We start from the raw sequence: 18,593 nt of genomic DNA on the forward strand, positions 1-18,593 counted from the left end.
CAGGAGGAGTTTGTTTTTGCAACATTTAATTACATGACATTGATTTAAAAAAGAAAAAAATATATATCTACATATCATCTATCCCAAGCTTTCATTAATATACTGAAACTGTGACTTCCAGTTCCATATTGTCAATTCATTGTCCAACTAGGTTTTCTGTACTGGTATGAGACTGATAAAAATGACCTGTTTAATATTTCAGACACTGTCATACAATTTCAGACACTGACAGAACAGGTAGAGGCGGAAATATTCTTTGAGATCCCTTAGAAGGTGAAACTGAAGCAGCATTGGTTTATTTGGATTTCCTGAGTGGTGATGCACAATTAGAGGAGCCTTTCATAGAAGAGGAGGTAGGCTTGGCAGCTCTGGACTTTACTCTCACTCACAGGTTGAACGCTTGTGTCGCTGATGTGGAACCAGGATCCTCTGGATGGCTCTGCATCTCCTGAAGGGAAACGATGAGTTTATACATTTCATTTTTAGAAGTGTTTATCCTATTAACGGTCAAGCCAGAGTACACCCACCGTCTGTAAGTCCATTGGATGAGGGCTGAGGGCACTCGGGCCGCACTTTCACATAGGCCGTGTAATGACCTGACCTCATTGTTCCACTGTGCTCTACGATGCCATACAAACCGTATAAGATCTGACTATGTCCCTCTGGTATATTCTGTTTCAAAACAACTAGTGGTTAGTGCTTCTACATTTAATTCACTTATAGCCGTCTTTGTACAGTATAATAAAACATGTTACTTCCCATACTTACCTTGCATTTGACTGCACAGAAGGGAGCTAGATCCAGTATCATAGGAAAGGTGACATGTCTATTCACCTTACAAATACTGTAGCCATTCTACAGGTAAAAAACATCATTAAAATCCAAATAGTGATTTCTTGATTGCCTTACCATAAAGGGTTCAATGTTCTTTAAAGCTTGGCTCATAACTCTGTGATAAAAACCTTAGCTGACAGCGAACTGGATCAGTGCAGAGCATACCTGTTGAAATCTCTTTAAATGAAGAGTAAGGACTGAAGGTGGAGAGGAGATAAGGATTTGCTTCAAGGCATCAGTGTAGATATTCTTCTTGGATCCTAAACACAGCACAAAAAAGACAGTGGGTTTTAGTCGATCCCTAAACTATGTATAAAGAAAGTTTAATAATGGTATTAGAAAAGAAAATTACACATTTGTGATACTTCACTATGTAAAATTGCATGTGCATAGACATGCAAAGGACATTAAATAGCAGACTAAATACTAAGTACTGATGTGGAAGCATTTTAAATACCTCCAGACTTGTTGTTCCCCAGCTGCCGTTTGGTGCAGGTGACACAAAGTAAACTGTTGTTTTGCGTGAGGGTTTCTACTTCTGTGAATTGAAAAAGGCACGACTGCACTGAACACTCCTGTTTCTCTGGGATTGTCCTGACAGCCATCGTGTGGAAGGCCAGCTCTGGATCTTGGTTTATTACTGTATATTCCTTAGTCTCCATCACTCCATCTTCACTCTCCATGCTTTGTTCCATTGCGTCAGTGTCTTCTATAAAGGCATCATCCAAGGTTACTTTACTCATTTTCCTCACCAGCTGTGTGTCTTCCTCTTCTGTCTTGTCTTCTTCATGACCCATGTTAGCCATTTCATTGCATACGGTGCTGTCCTTTGAGTGCTGTTCCACTGATAAGGCAGTAAACCGGTTGCTGACTGATGAGTCAGGGTCACTCGCTGAATCCTCATCCTCTTCTTTTTCCTGCTCCACCTGCACTGCGTTGCAGGGCTTTTGGTCCTCTTCAGACACACTGACTGGAGCAGGATGTTGTGAATCTTCTTCAAGTGTTTCATTATCAGTGTTTTCCCTGTCCTTTGACTCTGCTGTAGCATCTGTGTGTTCGCTCTCAGCCTGGCTGGGAGAGGTGAGACTGTCCAAAGTGGCTCTACCCTCAAGCTTCTGCTGTCTTTTTTGATGCTGAAAGTCGAGATGGATTAATTTGGATTAATTAATGAATTAAGTTTAAGAAAAAAGAAACTTCCTTCAGTATGCATTCACTGACACACCTTTGCCTGCTTCTTTGCTTGCTTCTTGGCTTTCTTCTGCTGGTACTTGCTGCCAGCCCCAGTGGGAATGTCATCATTCCCACTAGTCCGAACAGGGCTGCTGCTGTCATCCTGGCTTGAAGCACTGGTCTTCTTTTTTTGGTTCTTCTTTCTATATGCCTATAGGATGCCACAATAGGGAACAATAACTGATACAGACATTAACAAATAACTACTCAAGTAACTATCAAAAAAAAAACAAAAAAACAAAACAAATGCCTGCTTTACCTCATCAGAAACAGGAAGGGAAAGATCTAAAAACATCTCTGTGACCACAGAAACCTGTAAGGATGAACAAGTGGATATTTTTAGAGTGACATCATCAGGATATATTCTCTTACTTACTTTCTGGTCTTCATACATACCGTTCTACACTGCTGACACATAATAGTGCTGGTAATTTCACCACCAAAAACTTGGTCAACAAAGTTTTTTAGAAATCCATTTTTCTCATACTCTGAAAGAAGAAATTAAACGTCAGAGCCACATTTCTCAAAGAAAAGCTACTGTGCAAAAACTTTAGCAATGTACTTTTATTTAACACTGATTAATAATACATAGCAGCATTACTTGCCTTTTAGTAGCGTTTTCAGCTCTCCATCTGTGCCTTCTCTAGATTGTTTCAATGTGTCCATTATTCCTGAGCTTATTCTCTGTTAACACAGATACAACCGTAATATTCAAAAGATGAAAGATACCTTTGATTAACCACAAGATGGAGACATCCATTCTTCACAAAACCTTAATTTTAGGGCCTTTACCCTTAAAATTTGCTCCTGTTAAAACCTCTGCACACAGAAAATTAACCAACTGTCTGAGAAGAAGAATTATAAGGTCATTAAATAGGACACAGAAAATGTTTTTAAAACACAATTTCTTACATTTAATGCCGCCACATAAAACAACTCACTACAGCAGTGTTCTGCTGTCAAACCAATCTATTGCAATGTAACATATAACCCTCTGAAGAGCCACAGTTCTCATTTTAGTAGAAATCTATCAGACTTAAATATGGGGAGATCAGTTTCAAACTCAGTACACACATTGTGCTCCTCGGCTCTCATGCCATCCAACAGGTAGCGCAGCAACTCCTGGCTATCTTGCTGCTGAAATCCTTTGAACCTGGCAGCCCTGCACAGATAAGATGAATGATGAGCCACGCTTGCACTAATGCTGGGAGCTATACTTTTAAGCACATTTTAAAGTTGACTTTTAACATAAAACTATAGTCATTCTTACTTTCTACAAACTTGTGTGAACAGCTCCCGTGGTGTTACTACACTCTTCTTCGATTCCTGAATCTCACAGAGTAGGTGATACATAGCCAAAGTTAGAGATCCGGGACCGTCTAACTGCACTTCTATAGGCTCCTGTCATCATAATAAAGAAAGTTAGTTATAAATAGTAATGAGTAGAGGAACATAACTACTCTATTAAGTGGGGAAAACACACCAGATCTAAGGAAGCACCGGGTTTAATGTTGAGACTTTTCTCTTCTGTCACTTTGTTGAGAGTCTGTTTTAAGAGTTGTGTTTGAGACAGATTCTGGAAAAGAAAACGATAGCAATCAGTAATAACTCTCACTGAACTCAAGACCGGCATCCTGTAAGGATCAGTCTTACCTGGATGACTGCATTGAAAAAGCAGGTGTTTCCCAGATTGCTCAGACCCTTTACTGAAACACCACAATGCTCTTCAGTTGTGCTCTTCTTCTGAGATTTCCCAACAGTCTCTTTCTTTGTGTTTTTCTTTTGGTGATCCCCGTTTTCTTTGTTTTCCTTGTCCTCATTTTCATCTTCTTTTACAGTCTCCACCTTCTGTTTAGCTTCCATCAAGGCATCTTCCTCCTTGACCCCTAAAGAAAGCAAACAGGGTTGACATGGTTAGAAGCAGTCTAATGTATGTGCGTGTTAGACTTCCCCAGTGGTACCTACGTTTCTGTGGTCGTTTTATAGAATCTGAAGATGTTTGCTTTTTCAGGTTGGTTACTAGCTGAGCCAAATGCCCTGTTCTGGAGTAATGGACTTCATCATCACATATATAACACCTGCGAAAAACCAAAAACATATTATTCTCATTTCAAACTTGATGTAGAGGCCTATGATTAGCAAAACAACATAAAATGCTCACCACACACTAAAGTTGTCCAAGCTGACCACCAAGCAGTGTGGATCAGACCGGGGAGTTTCATAATGTTTGATGGCATGCTGATTCTCAGAATTCCGTCCACATCCCTAGTGGAAAAGACGCATTTAGAAAAAATGCACGCCATTTTAAACCCAATGACAAATAGTTACAAAAAAAAAAACCTCACTCTATGGCCGCATTTCAAGCACATCCACAATCCTGTTTCTTCTTCTTCCTCAGCCTCCTGTGGCAGATGGTTGTTGATATTTTCTTTATTTTCTTCCTGCTTACAATCCTGACAACTCGTCCAATCTGAGGTACCAGAAAGTTTCTTGAGAAGAGTTTGGTCTGTTCCCTTCTTAATATGCCTACAGGATGGAACTGGGACAATAAAGATTTAAATGAAAAGGAAGTCTCACACTAGGCTTTCCACAGGTTGTTGCATGACATGAAAGATGATGAAATATTCTTTACCTGTCAGGTCAAGCTCATCATCCTCCTTGGAGGTCTTGTCCTTTCCCCTCTTCTTTCCCATTTTCACCTTTAGAGATGGGAATCGAACACAGCACTCAAGTGAAACAGAAGGCTAGCTTTGGCTAATACCTACATGAGATTATAATGCTGCTAATAGAGTTCAGTGACGGCAAATTCTGTTAAAAAACACACACACACACACACAATAAGAAATATATCGTTAAATTTAATCATCACCCTCATGGGCCATTCAACTTACTGTGACAAACCGAGCCTAAAACCCTAATCGTCTTCAGTTTCGTTTACTTTCTATTCCTGACTTCTCTAATTCGGACATAATTACGTTAGACTGTTGACTGGAGAAATAAATCGCGAGCTTTAGTGTAAATACGTTGATTCGTAAAGTTTAGAACACGCAAAAATAACTCCAGTGATTTGGCAGGAAAAAAAAATCCCAGCTGACACATGCAAAGGAACAAAATGTGATGGGGCCGCTGTTTCTGCTGCCGTGTGTTTCCTGCGTGCGTCGGCCAAAAGAGTCCGAGTTCAAACAAAACTTCATTATTAGACGTTGCGGGACACTAGACAGTGGTAAACTGCCTCTGTATGTCTATACTGTATACATAAAAATACTATTTTGTTTTCAGATTTCATACTGTTCTGTAACGATATCAATTTTAGAGGCTGGTTTACGGCCGGAAACATGGTATGTGTTAGCATAAGTGAGTCATATTTTTGGACGTACCAGAAAACGGTGTAACTGGTAACTTTTTAAATGAACATTAGAAAAGATTGACTATTTTAGTTCTCGACTAAAGCAGCATGTCTTACTTGGAGTGGGCTGAGTCTCAGCTTGCAGAGATAGAGCTGCTAACCAGCATGTTCCCCACCGTGGAGGAGCTGGAGTTCACTGACCAGCTGGCACTAGCCGAGCTCAGGGACTACGTGGAGGGCTCAGCTTCAACAGGCGGCCCTCCACCGTCCAGACCCCAGTTTCTCATCAAACAAAAGCTGGACTCTGCGAACACAGAGGGGGTAACTAATCTGTCATTATATATAATTTTTTAAAAAAATCATTATTTAGTTTAATTTCTCATGTTTTTTCCCCATACAGACGGTGTTCATTCTGTCCTGTGCTTACCCATCTGAATATCCTAGTGTGTTACCAGAAATAACAGTCCGGTAAGCGATTATCCTCATTTGAACTCCTAACATAAAGGAAAATAGTTAGGGAGCTCACTCAGGAGAGTCTCACCTGCCTGTGTACAGACTTGTTGAAAAAAACGAGAGAGAGCGAAAACAATAGTATAGTGAATAGAATACTAGTGGCCCAGGTTTTTCTACCATATAGGAAGCGCAGCCTGGATGAGCACAGATAGCATTCACAGTGTTGCCTTTAAATATAGTTTTGAATGAAAGAAAATTTAATTTGTGTAACAATAACACAGCCACAGCAGTAAGTGGAAGAAACAGTGCCTCTAATTTGTTTAAAGTGTATCATTAGTCACTATAATTAATAGCGCTGAACCTCCTGAAGCTGTGCTGTCATTGCTCCCAGATATGGAAATTCCCAGTGCCAAGTGACCTTAAATGTTCTTTGAAACCTTCTTAGAACATGTGTTATTCTTGCTTCAGGTGTTCTGGTCTCAGTAGGGCCCAGCAGACACAGCTCCAGGCACTTCTTAATGCATACCTCATGGGAAACTGCCAGGGGGAAATATGTGTGCTCTCTGCTGTTGAATGGGTGAAAGACAACCTCCAGCTTTTTATTGATAAGAGCTTATTAGAAGCCCCAGGTCCTAAGAAGGAGTCTGCCTCACCTCGGATGCCTGAAGTGTTCAGCCGGCTGTGGATCTACAGTCACCACATTTACAACAAGTCGAAAAGGAAGAACATCTTGGATTGGTCAAAGGAGCTGGGCCTGTCAGGATTTAGCATGCCTGGGAAACCTGGTATTGTGTGTGTGGAAGGTCCTCAATCTGCCTGCGAGGATTTCTGGTCCAGGTACCTTGCCTGTTGATTTGGGTTTTTTGGGGATGACTTAATCACAGCCAGAAGCCTGCTGAGGTGTCAGGTTTAATATTTTTCCAATCTTATTCCCCTATTTCACAGAGTGAAGGTTTTGACATGGAAGAAGATCATGATTCGACACAGAGAGGATATTTCCCTTGATTGTCAGAGTGAGGACAGCAGGCTTGTTGAACATATAGACTCCCTGCGCAAATTTACAGGCTTTGAAGAAGCAATGTTTGACCCCCATGGAAACAGAGGCAATCACATGGACCTTGGGCAGCTCTACCAGTTCTTGAATGAGAAAGGCTGTTGTGAAGTCTTTCAGATGTATTTTGGCATTGAAGGGAGGTAGTAGTCAGACCGAGATAATGGATGTACATAGTTTTTGTACCGGTGCCTTGTCACTGAAATTACTTATTCTGAAAATAACTTTTAAATGAAATGGGAATGGAATAAGCTGATAAAATGAAACAAATTAACTAACTTTTTGAGTTTCAAAGTTGTCATACCTGCAAAATTCACTGGAATAAAAAGCAGAAAGAACATTTCTGCAATTTTGAGGACGTTTTCATTTCTTTCTTCTTCTTTTTTTTAATAGGCACATTTTATCAAAAGAAGGAAGAAAAAAGATGTTTATCTGAGAGTTTCCTCAAGGACTTTAGTTATATTTGCAATTTTAATACTCCTGCATATCACGAATTGCCCCAGGTGTTTCTTTTCTGAAATGGCACCAGTGTGTTATTACTACGGGGCTATTATAGGATTTTCAGGTTTGATAACATTTTAATAATTGAACAACATTGTCAACAAAATGCTGGATATCTGTTTTTTTAAATCTGTTGATTTTCTTTTTATGAATTATAGATATCATAAGCATGGAAATTCTTTCTCCAATTTTCTTTGAATGATTAGTTGTTAGATAAATTATGCGTTGCTGTGGATTATACACTGGCAATTAAAACGTGTGGTTATTTATCATTAATCTTAATTTCTCCCCCACCAAGCCTTGGATGAAAAAAACAAACAAGTTCTCTTTGTTGATTCCCCTCTGGAGTTGTGTCTAACGTATTATGATATAAATGGATATTCTTGATTTTCTTTTTTTGATGCAAAGTGCACTCCTTAGATACAGCCTTTAAAAGGTATCAATTCACCATTTTTTTTATCACATAATAATAAAGAAATACAGAAGAATGTAAAGTCTTCAAACGAGTCTGAACACAGAGTAATTTAATTTAGGAAGTTAGATTGCCAAAGTTATATTACCAGTGAGACATGTACTTTTAGTAATTCCTGTGATTAATTTAGTATTAAAACTAACAATAAAAGGTATGATTAAGTCTGGTTCAGTGCACAGTTCTACGCTGAAAGGAAATAATACAAATTGAAGACAAAGTTGATGTTTAGATCCATGCAGATTGCACTTGCAGACTCTGTTGGTCTACACTGTCCAGCAGATGGCAGCATAACATAATTAAATTGGGGAAACATGGAAACAGTAATATCTTAACTTCCTAAACATGTTTAAAATCCTAACTTCTGTCTAAAAGCATGAGAAAAAAAGCTGGAATAGTAAAGCAATAATTTGGATTAATTGGTGTTCACTTGTTACTTATGTGAAAACTGACTACTGTGATTTACAAGCTCAGACAGTATGGAGTGCTGTAAAAACGGAGGGGTTGTATCTGCATTTGAACACAAATTAAAGCAGCCAAAACATCACAAAGTCCTTTACAATCTCCATTTGTGATTTTTTCCAAATAACATTTGAAATATTATGTGTTGAACAGATACTAAATCTAGAGGCAGCCACGAGCAGGAGTTCCTCACCTTGATTTTAGTCCCAAGCCTCCATTGTCCTGTGAGATGCTGGTTCATTTTACAGTCTTTGTGCTGCTTCTTTTGACAGTCCCTTTTCTGCCCCTGCTGATTTTATGGGTTCTTTTGTTCTTACAGTGTATATTCACTCTTGTCAGAGGTCTATTGGAACAAGGACTTCTGACTTTTATCTTCAAAGTCTCATCAGAGAGCCCTTCTGTTTCTTCGTTGAAGAGAGCTTGACTTCCAGGTGCATTCACATCATCTGATTCCTCAGGATCCTCAGTAGAATACTGTAAATCAGAAGAAGTGACCCCATCCAGATCCACATTATACATCTCTGGGTCTAATAATCCTTCATTAGTTAGCGCCTCTATATGAAGGTCTCTGCACTGAATCATTCAGCGGGGATGTGCATCATTACTATACTCTGTAAAGTTATGACTAATGATGTAAATCACATCACAGCAGCTTTGATAAAGGACTGAATCATGGAGTATGGACTGCAAATTACTGTAAGAAGCAGTCATGTTTCAATAAAGTAATTTGGTTTTCATGTTAAAAGTAGACTCATAGAACAGCAGATGACATATCCTAAAAACTGACCTGAAAATGTGCTAATTCTAAGGAAATTAGTCAATAAATGCTTGATTTATGGCTAAATAGAAAGCTTTGTATGGTTACTGTCAGACACTGTAAGTGTCCTTTCCCACTTATTCCTTGAATAGGTGAGCTGACGAATGGTGCTTGTGATGTTCCAGCACGTGATCGCGACATGTGACAATGACTGCTGTTCTAAAGTCATGATAAATTTATGCCTTGAAATATGAATGCCAAAGTGTGAAATGGCTCCATACCGTAGTTATGCCTGCTCCATCAGAGGTTAATTGGTTTCTACCTGCAAGCTGAACCTCAGTAAATGTATTTGTAATAGTTCATTGTTACAATTAAGATATTAGGGAGTGGAAAACTGTTATTGACCTGTACTGCAGCTCTAGTGCAAATCATTAATACATGTTCACAAAGTCAATACTAACTTCCTTCTTTCTGTAAGTAACCTGTAGATTCCTTACCTTTTTACCTACTGGTAGATAGAGAGAGCAGTCCAGTGATTACTAAAGAATAAGAAAGCATAAATAGAAGCACAAATAATATTTTTTACATAAAAAATATTAAGCATGGTCTTTTTATTGAGTAAAATGATCCATTAATCAGAATCATCTAAGTCTTTGGTTATAGTATCTGGTGGGACCCCGTTTGCAACTGAATGTAACTGTGGATCAGCACGAGCTTAAAGGAATTTTAGCCTGTCTCTTGTACAGAGCAGCTTCATCTTATATGTTAGTAGGTTTCCTCACATGAACTGCTTGCTTCATGTCCTTCCATAACACTTCTGTTTGGTTAAGGTCAGGACTTTGAGTTGGCTGCTCCAGAACATTAACTTTATTCCTCTTTAAGCATTCCTTGGGAGACTGAATTGCATGGGTCGGTGTCTTGCTGCGTGACCCACTTTCTCTTGAGATTTGATTCACAGTGGTGCAATCCAGATCTTACTGTTTCGTCAATGATGTCCAGTCATCCTAGCCCAGACTGTGATTCTACTACAACTGGATTTTCCTGTCTTCAGACACTTCTCGAAGTTCAAATTTGGTCATATTCATCAGCAAACTATTGTTCCAACAGTCCTCTGGTTGTCCCATGTGATCCTTAATAAGTAGAGAATGGCAGCAATGTTCTCCTTGCTCCCATGCACACAATTTCTGTTTACTGTTCTCCTCCTAGCCAATGTGAAAGAGGCCTTTAGTTTAATAGAGCAGGATTTCTCAGTGTTTTGGCGACTGGGCACCAAGTTAAGGATCCAGCATTTGGTTGAGGGCTGGATGGGAAAAATGCACATCTCAAACCAAATAACAAAGCTGACATTTCTTAGCTAAAACAGGTGTTAGAAGGAGGGCTTTCATACAACTTCAAGTAATGTAATTGCTGTCATATCAAAGGATCATGGTTTATGTAGGAAATGTAACTCTTGTTACATCTTATTCCATATATTGGAATATGAAATAAGTTTAGTAACCACCTATGTCTGTAATACTGAGCTTTTGTAATCTCTGTGTGAATTTAACTGCTATTCAGTGAAATAGATGAGAAACCTGCCCTCTGAGACACTTTGGATTCCTTTGTGAACTCTCAGAGTGATCTTTGATATAGTTGAACACTCTGGGAAAGGAAATGGCGATCTTGAATCCCATCCATTTGTATTTGTCTGTCTGTGGATTCAATGATTTTTCTCAGGTCCTCAGAAGTCACCTTTTTTGTCACTGAACACTTTCCAAAATGTGTTATGAATCAGACTTTAATAGATCCCTGTTCTTTAAATAAATCTGAGTGCCAACTTACACTCATTGTCATCCCATTGATTGAATACCTGACTTTCACCTTCAAATTAAGTCCTTATACCTGAGATTCACACATTTGCTGCTCACGCATATGTAAAGTTTTATCATTGTCCTCAATAAGAACAATGTATTATTTCTTTAATTTACTTAAATTTCTTCGACTGCTATCAGTACTTGTGTGAAAATGTAATTATGTTAAAGGTTATACTTATGAAATATATTAAAAAGACTATAAAGGGTTTGCAAGCTTCTAACGACCACTATATGCACATTTTTAGATGCACATAAAGATATAGGCAACTGTGATAAACTTGAAAAATATTTGAGTTCAAATTCTTTGTCACATAAAAGTATACGATCCAGCGAATATCATATTGTAGCTTTGCAATTATCAAATCCCTACATCAAGCAATGTTGTGGGGACTTGTTCAAAAAGGTGTGTATACAGTAAATCTCTGGCAGGCCAATTGTAACACAAACACCGATAAACATTTATGAAAAAATGAAACCAAAAACATAAACGATCAAGGAAAGAGGCACACATCACTTTTATGCAGCAATTACCATAGGAGTGTGACTGTTGTTTAGGCTTGTCATGTGATATGAGATTCATCAAGATCTAAGTGGCTTGCCATCTCCACTATGCAATTTCCTGTGTGAAATACTTTAAGGGCCAAGATATCTAGTTTGTGTACACAATGCACTGTTGAAGCTGCAAGTCAGCACAGCTAAGTCATTATTTCAGATTGTCTCAGGAGTACAGAATCAAAGCTATGGGAAATATCACTGTCGGTCACAGTAACAGTCACACTGCACTGTGTAGCTACAGTGAAGTCCATTAATTTTAGGACAAGGACACAATTTTTGCAATTATGCCTCTGTGACTATCACAAAGGATTTTTAAATGAAGCAATCAAGATGTGATTTACAGTCAAGGGGTTTTACAATATTATTGCATTCACCATTAATTGTACTTTTAGTGCTTACTCAAAAATAAATAGACATTTTAAAAATTTGAGTGAATGTGGACAAATTAAAATGATCTTTTGAATATTAGTCTTTAAAATCTATTTGAAACAAACATTACTGAAGGCAATGCAAAATTGGAACTTTTCAGTTGATAAACAAGCAGCAGAAACTGCAAGAAATACCGCATGAGGCATTTTAAGGTAGGAAAATGCATTTTGTGTTTCCAGTGGGTTTTAAACTTCAGTCATTTATTGGCTACAAAGAGTATGCAGCTGATATGTTAAAACAATTTCAACATTTAAAATGCCCTTGTCTAATATAATGGGATGCATTATATATGTCCACTTATTTAATTACAAATTTTAAATTGCTGTAAAGCCTATAAAATAAAGGAAATATTTTTCTCAAGTGCCTTGAATTAAAGCTGCAAGTCTTCTAAGTGGCACCTTGATTGCTTCATTTTACTTCTGGCAGTGCACAAAAGCAAAATAGCAAAAATTGCCCCAGTGGACCTGAATGCACCTGGGTGACCTGCGATTTTCTACTTCTACATTCAGATAGGACTGAGATTATTTCATTTGTCCCTAAAATTCTTAGAAACATGGTATCTAACCTGATCCTTACTCTGGATGGGATTACCTTGGCTTCCAGTTCTGCTGTGAGGAACCTTGGAGGCATTTTTGACAAGGATATGTCCTGCAATGTGTGCACTAAATAAATATGGAAGACTGCATTATTTCATCTGCACAGTATCGCTGATATTAGAATCATCCCATCTCATAGTGATGCTGAATTTGTTACTTCTCAACTCGGTTTATGTAATTTCTTCTAATCAGGCTGTTCTAAGAGCTGGGAGAAATGCCTTCAGTTGATCCAAAAATGCTACAGCGAGAGTACTGACGGAGACTGGAAAAAAGATCTTATTTCTCGCATATTAGCTTATCTACATTAGCTCCCTGTTGAATTCAGAATTGAATTTAAAATCCTCCTTCTCACATGTAAAGCCCTGAATTATCAGGCTGCATTATGTCCTAAAGACCCCAGCATCATGTTATCCCACTACGGCACTTTGCTCTCAGACTGCAGGCTTTCTTATGGTTGCTAGAGCTTTAAAAGTAGAATGGGAGGGATATCTTTCAGCTATTAGACTCCTCTCCTGTGGGCCAACTCCCGCTTTGGCTTCACCCCTTCCTTTTTGATAAAGCTTATAGGAAGGGCTGGATCAGGTGACAGTGAACCATCTCTTAGTTATGCTGTTCTAGGCTCAGGCTGCATAGGGAACTTGTTGGGACTTGTGATACACAGTTCACTTCTGATGTGTTTATGTTCCACTAATGCATGTCCCTAACTTTTATCTGCTTTCATAGTTTGTGTTTCATCCTTGCCTAGCTAAGCTCGCCTTTTTTCTTTTCTCTTTCCTCTCACATCTAACCGATCAACGCACATGGCTGCCCCTCACTGAGTCTCGTTCTGCCTTTCTCAATGTCGAAAAGCAATGTCGAAAAGCATTTGCTCATAGGGGATTGTCAGATTTTTGGATTTTTCTCTTCTACAGTTTAAAACACCTTGAGGAAACAACTTAGAATTAATGGTTTATAAATAAACTTGAAGTGATATCAACTGAAAGGAAAAGTGCTGAGACAGACTTGGGACCTGTCCAGTGTGCACCTTGCCTCTTGCCCTATGATAGCTGGGATAGGCTCCAGCCCCCGACTGACCCTGAAATGAATAAGCAGAAGTAAAAAGATGGATGAAAGGAATACATTACGGTAAGGTGATCACACTTAAGTGATGTGTTTTGTATCCTACTGGGGGAACCCAGCACACGCTGAAGAGATTACATCTCACAGCTGGCTTGGGAATGCCTTGGTGTAACCTCGGAAGAGCCGATGGAGATGGCTGGGGAGAAAGAGGTGTTAGTGTCTGCTTAAACTGCTGCCCCCATAACCTGGACCAAGATAAAAGGCATTAAATGGATGGATGGATGGTAAAGGAGACAGTTCAAGAGATCAAAGTTCTTCAGATCTGCAAATTTATTGGACACTTTCCTTTCTCTGGAGCCTCTGCGACTCTAACATCAGTGTCACAAAACTGCAGACACAAAGGCTGGGACGATGGTGGCATTTATTTCCCTCCACTTACTTTCCTCATAGAGTTTTATTCTTCTGTGGCATTAATGCTTTCCACATTAAATAAATGGCAGGTAGACTCTAACTAAATGGCAAAGATTACTGGTGAGATGGCTGTGTACTTTTATCTCTAATGCGACGCTTACAAGCTGAATCATGATCAGACTTTTAACCTTAAAATCAATCAGTGTTGCTTTTGAAGACTCTCATACCCTCAGACAAGATTTCTGGAATCTCCTGGTTCTCATCATGAAGCTTAACACTCATATTGACTTTTCACTGATACATTCAAATCCCACGTTTGATGCAATGAGCTGTCAATCGAAACCCCAAAAATCTGGCCTTAATTTGAATAATTCTGCCTATTCAGTAAGAAACAAGAATATTGTTGGCATTTTTAATGTTTATTCCTTCAAAGCAGTGCCTAATGCTTTTTTATTATGATTCAGAGAAGTTATACAACAGATGCCTTCTGTATGTATATACACTAGACTTCAAAAAAGCTTCCACTATGCTGTTTTTGGCCCTACCTCACCCCTACACTGTTTTCCTCTTCACTATAGCCACTATAGCAATGATAAAATACCTTTGAAGATTCACATTATGCACCTCTTGTTGATGAAGAGCAAATAGCTTGGAAGATTACTGCAGTAACCATTATGCCTTGTTCTTGAAGCCTTTTTTGGCAACTCTTTGTGAAAATAATTTTTACTTTACACTTCATTCACTCATGATTTACTAGTATTTTTCTTTTTTCCCATCATTTCAGACAATAACTCAATTCTGTAGGTCTATTGAACTGGTCATGCATATAATTGAATTAGTTTTTAACGTCATGGTTTTGTATTTTAACACAGGGATTTCATCATGTCTGTAGCTGGCACTCTTTCACAGGAGTCAGGCGAGTAGAAATAGTATTCTTTTAAATTGTGTGAGGCAGAAAACACCGAACAGAAGGTTTAGAAGTAAAAAATTTCCAAACTTTTGCTTATGAGTCTTTGCAATATTGAAACAGATGTACACCATAGCGGTGTCATACTACATTGTTCTGTATACACTATTCACTATTCACATGCAGTGTGACACATACTGTTTTCCTTAACATTAGTTTTACTGTGATATTATAAATGTGATGCAATAAGCGGTGAATTATAGTTACTAAAATATACTTAAATTATTTGGGTAGTCTTTTACTAGATTTTTGTAAGATAATCGATGGTATATTTCTGAATGCTTAAGTTTTCTGTAATGATGAAAGAGGTTAAATATGTGCGAAATATTAATTTATATCCTCTGCTTGAGGTTCAGCACTTCTTATTCTGGTAAATCTATCACAATGTCACAAGAGCTGCACAACTGATCTCCTTTTCACAGCATATCAGTTTGTCAATTCAGTGCGTGTTGCATTACCATTTTCAATTTAGCTAAAGTAAACTTGACAATCAAAGTAATTAAAAACACAATCAGTTGTGTTTTCAAATGTTATGTGGAAACTTGGCCTAGCTGCTCTTTGGGATTCTGGACCTGCTCTCCTGATGACCCCTCAAGGTGAACTCTTGTATGGCTCTTCATCCCATGAATACTAAATATGGCTGAATTAAACATTTTCTCTCTTCTCACTACTATTTAATCAATTGTCTTACTGAGCTGTCTGTCTGGAGTAATCCCTGAGGCCTACCATCAAGCTGACTGGCATCATAAAGACAACTGGTTTGCTACTCTGGAAGTATTTAAGCTTTAGATATCTCATTGGTCCTTCCACTCATTTTGTATGCGCTATTTAGCACCTACCACATTGTAAATCAAAACAAGCTATGTTACACACTTAAAATGTACTAGGCTGCCTCCCGACCAAGTCTCAGGTATTATTTATCTTTGCAAAATGCATTGATACAGATCCAGATTTGTAGCAGATGTCTTTTTCCATGATTACTCCCTTCCATTAAAGCACCGTCTAGTGGAAATATGAGAAACACAGTCATGTGAAAAAGATAGTATACCATCTTTCTATTCTAAAAACCTGGCCCTTATTAAGTTGTAAAATTATTCAAACACAACCTCAGATAAACAAAAAATACATGACATATTACATTGTATCACCACTTATTTAACAAAAACTGCGATAAGATGCAGAAGCGATACTTGAATTAGTAGACCCATGGTTATCAGTAACTTAAAGTAGTTTTCTGCATGATTTTGTCAGTCTCTTACAAATTAGGCATCACTATAGTTGAGGAAATGTTTATTTAAAAGATTTATATTATTTATAAAGGTATTTTGACCCATTCTTTTTTACAGCATTACTTTAGTTCATTGTGTTTATTTTTGTGAAGCTCTCACCAGGTCATTTCATTAGGGTTGTGGTCTGTTACATAACCCGATTCTCACATTTTACTCTGGAATACTCTGATATACAGAAGAATTCATGATTGACTCAATGATTGCAAGGTGCCCAGGTCCTTTGGCTGCAAAACACACCCAAGTCAGTCGTATACTACTGTGGTTGATAGTTTGTATGAAGTGTTAATGCTAATATTCTGTGTATTGCTCTTTTCAAATGTGGAGCTGTGCATTATGGCCAAAATCTCTACTTTGGTCACAGTTCAGACGACCTTGCCCTACAAGTCTTGTTCAGATGGTAATTTGCAAACCAAAGTCATGTTCCCATGTCCCTCTTTCTCCAGCCAACTGTTCCAAACAAGCCATACTTACAGCCTTTTTCTAACCTTAGTATCATGAACTTTGACATGCTAATTGGGGCCTGTACAGTCTGAAATGTAGCTACTGGGGATTTATTGGGGATTGCAGTATCCTGTTTATTGCATTGTCTCACATTGGGATGAGCATCCAGTCTTGGGAAGACTGGCAACTGTCTTGAATGTTTTCTAGTTGTGAATTATTTTTTATTACTGTAGAATGATGGACCTTAAATAGTGTCGAAATGGTCTTATAACCCATCCCAGCAAAGTGCTAAAACTTCTGCTATTATAGAAGTGGTCACACTTGCTGATGATCAGTACTTAACCTCTTCATTCCTATGAAAACAGTAAAGTTATGCTTAACCTGGTAAAGACCAGATGATTTATTTATTTATTTATTTAACATCCCGATACATAAGAGTTTAAAAATTGTGCACTTTCTTTTTCATACGAATGTATTCCTTGTAGGAAACTTTCGAAAGTTTTATTGTGCTGGTGGATTTGACAACAAGGAGCAAATTGATAACCGTGATTTTGTGCATCCTAAAAAACAACCTAAAATTAAAAATGTAAAATTGATTGCTGGGTCATTAGTCAGAAAAAACTAATGGCATTCTGTACGGCTGCACAGCTTCTAAATAAACAATAGATACAGTACTTCAGTTAAAATAGTCTCCACTCTAAATCGCTATCTGTACAATTAAAGCTTTTCTGACTTAACCACCCAATTTCACACTCTCTGAAGATCATTCACAACTTAATGTGCTCCGCGTTCTGCCATCATTACAACATGGTTAATTAAAATCCCGACTTAAAAATAGAAAGCTAAGTGTAAAATAAAAATAAATCATCCAATCTGATGTCCTATTGTATTATTGCTTAAACCGAAAAAAGAACAACTGGGGAAGGGAGAGGAGGACCTTGAGGCTGATGCCAACATCTCATGTCCACCTACATCCAGACAGCTGGCAGTCTGCAGGTACCACAGTTTGTAAGAACTGCAGTATGTTATAGTGTATTGATTAATATCATGTGTTTACTAGAAAAGGGTTGCAATTTGCACAAGAAATTTAGAATATGCAATATACAGATGAAAATTTATAATAGCCAATATGTTCTTTAATTAGGTAGTTGAAAAATATGAACATTTCTCATTTTTTCATTTATAAAACCCCACTTCTCTTGTATGGAGGACCATACTCTTGATGAAATTAAAGACTATGCATTGCTTTTGGATTTTCCTGCCCAAACAAATTGCTGAAAAATTAACAGTTATTTTCTTGTCATGGGAGTGATTTGAACAAATACAAGTACGTATGCAATGACAGAGGTGCAACCATTGTTTGAGCAACACAAGGTTACGAGAATGGTTCTGGATAGTTTATGTGTAGTTTTCAGAAAAGTTATTCACTGTTGCTTTTGATAAAATATTTATTTGCCTTCAGAAGCATATCGAATATTTATTTTGATTTATTTAGCAGTAGCCCCTTTTTTAAGAGACAATAAACTTAAAGCACATCATCTTTCCATGACAAATATTGTTCTTTATCCACCGATTAACTGGCTAATCACTCATTTAACCAACAGCGCAGCGCTTCCGTATTCAACATATTACTTGTATGAACATACATCATTTCCTGTGTCTTCATTAAATGTGCCTATTTGCTGGAAAGAGCAGATGTCCTTAATAAATGGAGATTAGAATCATAAAAAATCATCAAAACGATTGGAATAATTTACAAGGTGAAACGCTTCCCTTACAGTCACAGTTTTCTTTTTTTCTTTTGAAGAAAAAAAAAAGAATATCTGTTTTAAACTAATTCAAGAATTTCCTCTAGCTGTCATTTTATTAGTGGAACGTCAGTCTCACGCT

At 37.9% G+C, this 18,593-nt stretch overlaps 2 protein-coding genes across 2 annotated transcripts; one reads left to right on the top strand and one right to left on the bottom strand.

Moving 5' to 3' along the window:
- Nucleotides 1-9: 9 nt before the first annotated feature.
- usp16 (ubiquitin specific peptidase 16) lies at nucleotides 10-5,223 on the bottom strand. The gene is made up of 18 exons (XM_085243985.1): nucleotides 4,956-5,223; nucleotides 4,697-4,763; nucleotides 4,410-4,603; nucleotides 4,226-4,329; nucleotides 4,030-4,142; nucleotides 3,718-3,950; nucleotides 3,548-3,640; nucleotides 3,335-3,465; nucleotides 3,139-3,226; nucleotides 2,670-2,748; nucleotides 2,461-2,552; nucleotides 2,324-2,377; nucleotides 2,057-2,215; nucleotides 1,292-1,967; nucleotides 1,000-1,094; nucleotides 769-855; nucleotides 528-672; nucleotides 10-448 (listed from the first exon to the last, which is right to left on the bottom strand). Exons 2-18 carry the CDS (start codon nucleotides 4,755-4,757, stop codon nucleotides 327-329), a joined length of 2,526 nt encoding a protein of 841 aa, XP_085100111.1. The 5' UTR covers nucleotides 4,758-4,763; nucleotides 4,956-5,223; the 3' UTR covers nucleotides 10-326.
- An 11-nt stretch (nucleotides 5,224-5,234) lies between these two features.
- rwdd2b (RWD domain containing 2B) lies at nucleotides 5,235-8,051 on the top strand. The gene is made up of 4 exons (XM_085243987.1): nucleotides 5,235-5,731; nucleotides 5,811-5,878; nucleotides 6,332-6,700; nucleotides 6,809-8,051. The coding sequence occupies exons 1-4, from the start codon at nucleotides 5,519-5,521 to the stop codon at nucleotides 7,059-7,061; spliced, it is 903 nt and encodes a 300-aa protein (XP_085100113.1). The 5' UTR covers nucleotides 5,235-5,518; the 3' UTR covers nucleotides 7,062-8,051.
- Nucleotides 8,052-18,593: the final 10,542 nt, after the last annotated feature.

This window comes from Mchenga conophoros, linkage group LG14, assembly GCF_057382185.1.
Source record: "Mchenga conophoros isolate Kocher_MC1m ecotype Shallow Benthic linkage group LG14, M_conophoros_male_GT1.1, whole genome shotgun sequence".
NCBI classification, from domain to species: Eukaryota; Metazoa; Chordata; class Actinopteri; order Cichliformes; family Cichlidae; genus Mchenga; species Mchenga conophoros.

What these genes read in the sequence shown, in the direction of transcription:
- usp16 (XM_085243985.1), bottom strand. Translation starts at nt 4,757, where the DNA reads ATGGGAAAGAAGAGGGGAAAGGACAAGACCTCCAAGGAGGATGATGAG. An exon ending in GCTGAAAACGCTACTAAAAG is followed by an intron (nt 2,553 to 2,669) that starts GCAAGTAATGCT and finishes TTCTTCTTTCAG; the next exon opens with AGTATGAGAAAAATGGATTT. An exon ending in ATTTAAAGAGATTTCAACAG is followed by an intron (nt 856 to 999) that starts GTATGCTCTGCA and finishes TTTTACCTGTAG; the next exon opens with AATGGCTACAGTATTTGTAA.
- rwdd2b (XM_085243987.1), top strand. Translation starts at nt 5,519, where the DNA reads ATGTCTTACTTGGAGTGGGCTGAGTCTCAGCTTGCAGAGATAGAGCTG. An exon ending in ACTCTGCGAACACAGAGGGG is followed by an intron (nt 5,732 to 5,810) that starts GTAACTAATCTG and finishes TTCCCCATACAG; the next exon opens with ACGGTGTTCATTCTGTCCTG. An exon ending in TTACCAGAAATAACAGTCCG is followed by an intron (nt 5,879 to 6,331) that starts GTAAGCGATTAT and finishes TTCTTGCTTCAG; the next exon opens with GTGTTCTGGTCTCAGTAGGG.